Source organism: Trypanosoma theileri (assembly GCF_002087225.1).
Source record: "Trypanosoma theileri isolate Edinburgh chromosome Unknown TM35_Tth_5_V1, whole genome shotgun sequence".
In the NCBI taxonomy this organism is placed as follows: Eukaryota; Euglenozoa; class Kinetoplastea; order Trypanosomatida; family Trypanosomatidae; genus Trypanosoma; species Trypanosoma theileri.
In genome coordinates this window covers 478372-488067 of record NW_021639847.1, presented here as the reverse complement: position 1 = coordinate 488067, position 9696 = coordinate 478372, and the positions used below count along the sequence as shown (strand labels likewise).

The 9696-nt window shown below is 36.5% G+C and overlaps 4 protein-coding genes across 4 annotated transcripts; all 4 read right to left on the bottom strand.

Moving 5' to 3' along the window:
• Nucleotides 1–113: 113 nt before the first annotated feature.
• TM35_000052670 (uncharacterized protein) lies at nt 114–2756 on the bottom strand (the record flags this gene model as incomplete). The annotated part of the gene is made up of 1 exon (XM_029022922.1): nt 114–2756. One exon carries the CDS (start codon nt 2754–2756, stop codon nt 114–116), a length of 2643 nt encoding a protein of 880 aa, XP_028885737.1.
• A 521-nt stretch (nt 2757–3277) lies between these two features.
• On the bottom strand, nt 3278–4561 carry TM35_000052660 (uncharacterized protein; the record flags this gene model as incomplete). Its single annotated transcript, XM_029022921.1, has 1 exon — nt 3278–4561. One exon carries the CDS (start codon nt 4559–4561, stop codon nt 3278–3280), a length of 1284 nt encoding a protein of 427 aa, XP_028885736.1.
• A 235-nt stretch (nt 4562–4796) lies between these two features.
• TM35_000052650 (uncharacterized protein) lies at nt 4797–7436 on the bottom strand (the record flags this gene model as incomplete). The annotated part of the gene is made up of 1 exon (XM_029022920.1): nt 4797–7436. One exon carries the CDS (start codon nt 7434–7436, stop codon nt 4797–4799), a length of 2640 nt encoding a protein of 879 aa, XP_028885735.1.
• Nucleotides 7437–8114: 678 nt separating this feature from the next.
• On the bottom strand, nt 8115–9509 carry TM35_000052640 (uncharacterized protein; the record flags this gene model as incomplete). The annotated part of the gene is made up of 1 exon (XM_029022919.1): nt 8115–9509. One exon carries the CDS (start codon nt 9507–9509, stop codon nt 8115–8117), a length of 1395 nt encoding a protein of 464 aa, XP_028885734.1.
• Between the last annotated feature and the right edge of the window lie 187 nt (nt 9510–9696).

Genomic DNA, 9696 nt, shown 5'->3' with positions numbered 1-9696 from the left:
ATATATATATATATATATATATCATTCTCTACTTCTTTAGATGTGAAATTATCTTTTTGAGAGAGCTAACCCATAAATAAAAGCAAAACTACATATTTATTTATATATATTCATTATGCAGTGCTCGCCAAAGAAGTGTTCCCTGGAGATGAACGTGGAATCAGTATAGATCCACTTGCAGAGTTTTGTCGACTTCCGCGATCATCAAACATCACACGAGGGAGAATGCGATCGGCATGACAAAATCCATCTTCTGTAGATGATATCACCACACGTGGAAATGCCCAAAGACCAAATATCATCGTTCTATGTACAGTAAACCGTGCAAAGATAACATTTTGTGTGGTATCAAACAATTGCACAAGACCATCTCTGTATCCAATAGCGATATATCGAGATACCGCACAGAAGGCGGCAGTACAAGCAGCAGGAGAAGATGCGGGTGCAAAGGACATACTATTATTTAAAGAAGAAGATGCCTCAAATGGAAATGTACGTGATCGACGCCTACGGCCTATGATTTCATAATTTAAAACATCTCCTTTATGAGAAATACGGTAAATATAATCTCCATTATTTCGAACAATATCCACATAGGGAGAATTTCGAATAATAACAAAACCCAATTCACCTTGACGAACAGGACATAAGGCAACCACAGATTGAAATTCATCTTCTGTATTTCCTCCATTTGAAGATTGTTCTCTTTCTGCAAAATTACGTTTTTCAACGGAACCAGCAGTACCTGCACTAAATATCAATCGTTTTATGGTTGAACCTTCTGCATACATTAAACTCAAATTCAATACCCCACCTCCCGTTGGAAGTATATCCAGTACATAATTGCTTGGATACACGGCAAGTCCAGTAGACTCCAAGTTAAGTACATCTGTGAGAAGAGAACCTGCTAATACCCGTACAAACACAGGAGGTTTTTTTCCAATAGTATGACCAACATATTGTACAATCGTCCCATCGCGAAGTTGTAAAATAACTGTGTAATCAAATGAATCTAATCCTGTAAATGTAATCATACTACTTCGTATAGGAAACATACTTGGTATAGGTTGAATAGGATACATAAGATCTGCTCCTTTAGTGTCCACAATAAAAAAGGCTCCATCACGCCATAATACACCTTTTTGTAAATTTACAACAGCAAAACTTCTATTAGGTTCACTTATCGCAATATTTCGTACAAAATATGGTGATAATTTTCTTTCTTCAATTTTATGAAAAGAAGGAATATGATGTTCATCAAAACTTCCTTCAAATATAGAAAGTACTCCATCATCTGAACCTACAAATAATTTATTTGTTTCCTCCACCCATCGTATGGTTGTAATAAGTTGTTTTAATTCCAAATTTGGTTGTTTTGGAAAAGGTAGCATTTCTATAGGATCAATAGCTGAAATACCACCACGAGCTGCCCATGGAAGAAGTACACATCCATCATTAGATACACTTTCTACACATTGTGCCCCAATTTCTTTTAACCATTTACCACCTCTAGTCTTTGTATAATCTAGGAAAGCAATAGAGCCATCCGCCGCAGCGCAAATAAGACGATCCCAAGATTCATCTTCAAGTAATTGAAGAAACATTCCTGTAATTCCACTTAAATGCGGTTGAAAAGAAGCCATGACAACAGGTTCACTCATACCAGAAGCAAATCCAGAATAAGAAAATACTTTTATAGAACCATCATCCACTCCAACAAGTGCACTTTTAGCACAAGTATCAAGAATAGCAATACGTACACCATATGAAACAAGTGGAACACATTGACCTCGTGAAGGTATAAGTATAAAGGCACCATCTAAAGTACTCCAACTCAAAACAATATCATCATCTGCACAGAGATCATTTACATAAGTACGGTGAACTTTTTGTGACCATTTAAGTACCATTGGCATATTATTTGCAGAAATATCTATTGACCATCCTTTTACAAAACCACTACTATAACCTACAAGTAATGAATTAAGACATTGTTTCGCTCGTGAATGGGGTGGAGCTAAAAGTCCTTTAGGATCATTTACCCATCGAACCACCACTATAGGATCATTTCCATCTTTTATAGTATTTACAGTTTCTCCAGACTGTGCATTCCATATAATCATAGATACCTCCGCACATCCTCCCACTACCATATTACGAAAATATAAAGCAACCCTTGGAACACTGTTTAAAACAATTTTCTTTACAGGAGCTAAAACACTTTTGGTTAAATCCCAAAACTTCACTGTGTGATCAATACCAGCTGTTGCAAAACATTCATCTTTCGTATCACTCACCACTAAAGAAGTCACTCGTCCCTCATGTGCCAATATTTGACGAAATGGTTCCAATGATTTCGTGTGCCAAACATACACCATGCAGTCGGCCTCATTATTTTTTCCCGCTTCATTCTCTGCACGTACATAAATATATGTGGAAGTAACAATACACTGTTCAACAGAACAATCATGATGATCACACATACCCACCACCTCTTGCGCATCTGCATTCCATACCAATAATTTCCCTTTATGATGTAGAGAGACCATGTAGATTGGTTTTTCCACCTCTTCAAGCCCATTTTTATTAAGAGCGTTTAACTGCCGTACTTTGTGAGCTCCACCGGAGACTATAGCCTTTTGCACCGGGACATGACTAATTACATGTGGCTTAGAAACATTCATACTTCGGTCATAGCACTCCATTCCGTTAATGGGGAAGGGAGTGGAAACAACCCGCACATTACAAGAGTCCATTGATTCTTTTTCTTTCTTCCTTTTCTTTTTTATCTTTTTTCTTTTTTGTTTTTTTTTTTTTCCTTTTGGGATGGGGTATGCTTTTTTTCTTCTTCTTTTTTTCGTTTATTTATTTATTTGTTTTTCCGTTTTTTTTTTTTTTTTTTCTCTTGCGGAGGAGATTGAGCTATTAACACATTATATACACAAGAGAAAGTTCAAAGTAAAGCCAAAAAAAAAAGGAGAGGAAAATTCAAGATAATCATTACAAGTATACTCATAGAAGATGATAAGGGTGATCTCTCTCAAATATATTTGAACATAAAGAAAACAAAAATAATAAAGCAAAAAAAAAAAAAAAAAACCAAACGACCAAACATCAAGCACAAAAACACGAAACAATAAAAAAAAAAAGTTTCGAAGCAAAAAAGAAAAGAAAAGGATAAAAAAAAAAAAAGGATAATACATCTTTTACTCGAAAAAATTCAATCACTCATATCTGATGATGAATCCTCAAAGTGAGTAATCCTATCACTGTAATTTCAATCCGTCCAATTAAAATCCGATTGGGTTTCACAAACAGTGGATGTCCCACGGACATGACTCAACGCCTCCATTGTCAGTACTTGCCCATTATTCTCCGTCGCATAAGGCTCTTCCGATACACCTAAATACGATTTATCTGATAATATACGTGCGGCCTCACTTGCCTTAATTAATACAACTCGATAAACGCCGTCATTCTTTACAATAGCACGGTTTAAGGTTGGATCTACATCAGAATCCCACACCATTATTGGTTTTTTAGAAACCGTATAAGATAATCGACAACCACTCACTTGTGTACCATTATTACTTTTCTTTGGTAGGCGTTGCGGTTTTATTTCAAATAACGCCGGAACGGTTTCTCCTTCCACAAAACTCTCCTTCTCATACTTTTCCTTTGAAATGTGTTGTAAAATAAATCGACTACGTTTACGAGATATTTCATCCCATCTCCTTGTACGTAAATTTCCATCAAATCCTGTAGTATACAACATCTGCTTTGTTTCTGTGAAGATAGACTCTAATGGACGATACCACATCTCTGTATGAGGTTCAGTCGCTGTTAATAATGTATCCATTCCCGACGGTGAGGATCGATCGCGTTCGTTTATTTCATGCGGTAATGGAAAAAACATATCACCTCCACCTGGACGTGTAGATAACAGCATTGGAATACCATTCACATGAATTCGTGTATATCCGCTTGGATCCAACTCGGATGAATTCTGTAGTGTAAAGTCAATATCCGGTTCTCCCATCCAGGATGCAATTCGTCGATGCTCTGCCGAGCAAAGATGATAATGAGCATCTTGCAACATTGATAATGTCGCTGCCCTTGAGGAAACTTTCGTTATCGGCAATTCGCAAGGGACACAGAGATAATAATATGGTTCCCGAGCATCTTCCTCTATAGAGTCTCTGGGTTCACCAGGAGTATTTGTAGAAGCACAGTTAGATTTTCCCTCATCCAAACTCATGTCATGATTGACATTCATACCATTCTTATTAGTATCATCTTTATTCGTATTATTATTATCATCATCTTCTCTCTCATTCGCGAGACAACGACGAAGCCCATGCTGTTCTAATCGAGCCAGAAGATGTTCATAAAAGTTTGCCATCACTCCATCCCCAAGATCAACGATTTTATCTTCCAGCACTTCTGTGTGCGTTAGGGCTGATCGCGACATGGCCATAGCGCCGGACCGCAAACGTTCACTTCGGCGACTGATGTTATCATCACCCCGCACATATCCCTCAGATGATGCCACGTACGACATGGATATATATATATATATATATATATATATATATATCGTACTAACTATTACTTGAAAGAAGAAGAGAAGGGAGAGATGTTGGTTTTTTGACATGTATGGGATTTCTTTCTCTTTTTTTTTTTTTTCATTACAATGAGTCCCATCAGTTTTAGATAAACATCACATATTATTATAGTAACAGAAGGAAAAAAAGAAGGTCATGCAATGTATTTTTTTTATCATTTGGAATGAGTATTTAATCCAAACGCGATCCACCCTTATCAATTTCACTGTTACTTTCTGTGTTTTTATCCCAATTGTCAACACCAATCATTGAGACTACGGCCCGCTCACAAAATAACGCATTAATTGGTCCTTGACTCACTACCAGTGAAATTGCAAACGGGAGATTCGTTGTAATTTCAAGAATACTGTTTCGATTAAAGAGTGGAGGATGTGTACAGTCTCCATTCTCTGCTGGAAATACTTTTTCCATGAATGTGAGAGGTGACACATCCTTATTCATGTGTGTATGAGTAGAGATAGGTGTTGAAAGTAATGAGTTGTAGTCTTCTTTTAAAGCCTGCATCTTTAACTTTATTTCTTTCCCTACTTCTGTTGAACCAGCAATCTCTGCTTGCCAAGTACCATGGTAAATTATTTGTTCAAGAATAAGTAGAAAGAAGGTGATGTGAATAATACTATTGGAGGAAAAAACAGGAGGTTCTGCTGTTCTTTTTCCTTTTCTTGTTGAAATGGAGTTTTCTTCCATACTTCGACGTTGCATTTCTGCAATTCCCACTCCCATAGTGATAATCTTTCGACAAAATGGATAAACATCTTCAATACGTTGATACATTGTAATCAAGGAAACAATATCTAAATTCACATCTATCCAGTGAAAAATAGCTTCTATACTACTACGCCATGCTAAAGGAACATAAGTATTCGTTTGTTTAAAACCATTATTTGTTGATTCCATTTCTTCAGCAAGTTCACTTGTTAGTTGTGTTAAGAGTGGTAACAGTGCATTAATCATTCCTTTTTTCCACAGTAATGTTTCCCATGAATTATTATTATTATTATTATTATTATTATCATTATTATTAATATTATCCATAGATTGACTTCGACAAAAGTGATAGAGTGAACGGGCAACATCAAATATAACAGAAGCCCCTGCAGCTCGAAATGCGGGTGACACTTTTAATACTTCATCACTTGTACCAAAAATATTTGTAATCGCATTCCTTGATGGTATCGCATTTAAAAGCACAGAAGCTCGTAGTAACTTTGCACAAGCCACAGGATATAAAAGAAGAAGTGCCTGATTTCCCTCTATAGTTTCATCTTCACATCCAACCTTCTCAAGAATCTCTTCTCCTACCTTTGCACAGTGTTCAATCCCATCCATCTCACCAACAGAGGCAAGCGCATTCATAAGTGCCGTCGCATCTTCTACAGTGATGGAATGTACAGTGGGAAGAAACTGTGAGAGATAAAGAGAAAATCCCGCACAACTCTTTACACGAAATGCACTAATAAGAGTAGCGAATTGCACTAAACGTTTATATGGAATAAAATGACTTGGTTTCTTCATTCCATTAGATAATTGTTTATCTATGGCCGCAACTACAGCATTAAGAGAAGGGGCAAATATAGCAGAACCTTCAATTTGGCGAAGGGCCTGAAGAAAACGCACACAATCCGTAAAGTTAAGAGAATCCACTTCTTCTACAATAGCCCGAATAACAAGTTCCAGACGTCTTTGTTGAATAGCCTTTGGAAAAGGTACATCATTTATAATAGAAAGTAATTTGGTTAAATCAATAGATGGAACATCAAATAAAAAACTTTTCTTTTTCTCTTCTGTAGAAGAAACTTGAGCATGACGTTCTTTTTCCCTCTTTTCTGCATTTGTAAATATTTGATGCATTCCTAATGCAGCCATATCATCTGTTTCAATAGTTTCGGATAAACCTTGTAAGGCACTACGATGAGGCAATTGTAATGTTTCTACTAATTTCACTATTGTTAAGTGTTGATCCAAATATTTCATGTTTTTATATTCCTGAGGAAAATATACCATAGCACGTGTAAAGTTAATCCAATGACCACCACGAAGTAAATCCTTATTTTCAAGAATAAATACCGTTAAATTTGTACGTAGTCGTTGAATACTTTCTACTGGAAGTGGTTGAATATTCCCCACTTTTTGATTTAGTCGTTGTTGCTCTACTACTCCACGTACAACTTTAGAAAGAACTCGCAAGAGACGCACCGCATCAAAGACATTACTGTTTTTATTATACAAACCCGTATATCCCTCACCACCACCAAAGACAGGCTCCCATGTTTCTCCACAATATAATGGAAGAATGAAAGAAACAACTTCTTGATACATTCCTTCTTCTGCTAATGCAAACATAGCTCGTGAGATTTCTTTTAATTGATTGAAATCTAATCGTGCGGCAAGAGGGGCATACACACCAGCATCTCGTACACCAACACGAGAAAGATAATCTATTACACGACTGGCTTGACTAGAAGTCATTTTCTGTACAAATTGTATACGTTCATGATCATGTTTAATACAATCCACAAGAGTATTCACATATACACCACTAGATTTGGCGTGTAGTACCACAGCCGCAAAAGCCGCATCGCGAAGAAGTTGTCCCATAAATCGGCGTACTTCTGAACTATCATGTCGTCTATCTAATACTTTCCCTTTTAAAAGCGGCATCACATCTGCACGTATAAACTGTTTGAGTACATCACTCGAAACAGGTCGTCCATTTGTTTTAATATCCAACATTGTATTGAGTTTACTAGCAGCCGTAGAGAGAGCAGCATACTGCACAATACAGAGAGTCAACGGACACCGCCGTAGCATCACTACGTATATGTATATGTATCAACAGATAAGAAATAAATGATAATAATAATAATGGACACGCCTTTGCTTGTTTTTTTTTTTTTTATTATTCTTTTCTTCTTCACTTTATTTTTTTTTTTTTATTTTTTTGTGAATTTTATGTATGATGTGACGACACTAAAAAAAATAATAATAATAATAATATTATTATTATTATTTCATTTATCATATGAAACGCAAGTAGAGAGAAGCGAAACCAAACATAGACACATATATACACATACATACACATATACACAAATAAACATAAATAGAAAGAAGGGAAAAAACAAAAAAACACACAGAGGCAGTCAAATTAAAAAAAAAAGAAAACTCAAGACCCTTTCTTTCCCCTTTCCAAGCAATACGCGTATTATAGCCCAAATGATCAGAAGAAGATAAAAAAAAAAAAGAAGGGAATCAGGGAAAAAACAGGGTTTTGTGTTTACGAAATTATTTAAATGAACTTAGGAAAAACCGGTTACCTTTCCCTTCCCATTACTTTCTTTTTTTTTTTTCTTCATTTCCTCTCTCAAAGCAATTACCTTTCTTTCCTTGTCCCCTCTTGCAAGCACAAATTGAAACATATATAAACATAAATAAACACATATACATATATTAAATATATATATATATATATATATATATACATACATACTATCCCTGACTACTAGTGTTTCTCTCCGCCTCAATTTTCCTCAGACCATATTGCAGTCTCCGAATACGCCGCATTAGCCGATCACGATCATTCCGCAGCAACCAGTCCCACGCATCTGCAGTTGCATACATATTTACTTTCGCCGTTTGCCCATTAAGCCGCGCGGTCTCAAAGCTGCGCAGCGAATCCATATACCCCATGCCACCACTACCGCTATTACCATTATTATTACTAGAGTGGTGATTGCCGCTTGTGTTATCATCATTAGCCGGGAGTTGCCATATCGTGCGGCCAGAGACATCAGGTGTTGGCAGAGAATACACACGGAGAAATTCAAAGTAACGTAGAAATATCCACCATGCGCGTTTATGTGCAGTTGCAAATCGTGTACGTTCTGGACGGTTCGCAACATAAAAATCCCCACGGAAGGGTCGTAATAAATTCTGCAAACGTAATTCAAGTCGCTGGGCGTATTTTTTTCCTGGTATTCGACAAATCTTTTCCTCGTGTTTCCTGTACGCCATCTTTGGGAGACCTGTAAAGCAATGAAACTCCGAATACGGAGAACCTTCACCCTCAACGGTGGTAAAACTAACAGTATTAGTAGTAGTATCTATAGGAGTAGTAGTAGGACTAGTAGTAGCAGCAGTATTATTATTATTATTATTATTAGAATTATCCGTTTCTTCTGGTGGAAATATCTTCCCACCGTATTGCACACGAAAAGGAGTACTTTCCGTCATAAATGTCATTTGAGGTCGCAAACACTTCATATGACAACGGAAGAATTCCACAGTAAACAAATCTTCTTGTTTCAATGACATTTCAGAAACGGAATGAGATAAAATATACTGGATATTACGCTGAGCCAAACTTCCCGCATCATTTGAATTCATAAGATGAGATCGTGGCCAACATAGAGGCGTCCGTTGAGTTCCAGATGCATTAAATGGTTCAATAGATGAACAAAGGAAAAGTACTCCCTCTGCTTGAATCTTAGAAAACTTAAGAGTCTGATAATGAACTTCATTTTCATTCTCTTTCTCTTTCTGAGAAATAGTAGGGGAAAAAATTATATCATCTACAAAATCCACAAATTTCTGTGAAATGGGATCTACAAGCACACCTCCAGATAACACCCCAAAAGTATTAAAAATGGGACAATCTCTATCCACACCAATAGGAATCGCATTATCATTATTATTATTATTATTATCATTAGTATTAGTAGTAGTAGCAGCAGCAATAGAATTAGCAGAATGGATATAATTGTGATTTGAGGCAACTTCACCGAGGAGTGGAGTTCGCACAGGCGGTGGGTCAAGTCCTACAAAGACATCAGAGGGCCGAAATGATGCATCCGCCGTCTCACTTCGACAAAGAATGTCATTCATAAAGAAATAAGAATGCGAGGAAGATACACTATGGCTGTTACTAACATATGCTTCTCCGGAAAGGACATCTGCCCTTTTGTTACCCATCATTACCACATAAGAGGTAATATTTCAAACCTCGTCTTCCCTTTGGCTTTAAATATATATGAAATAAGAAAAGTACAAAAAAAAAAAAAAAAAAAAAAAA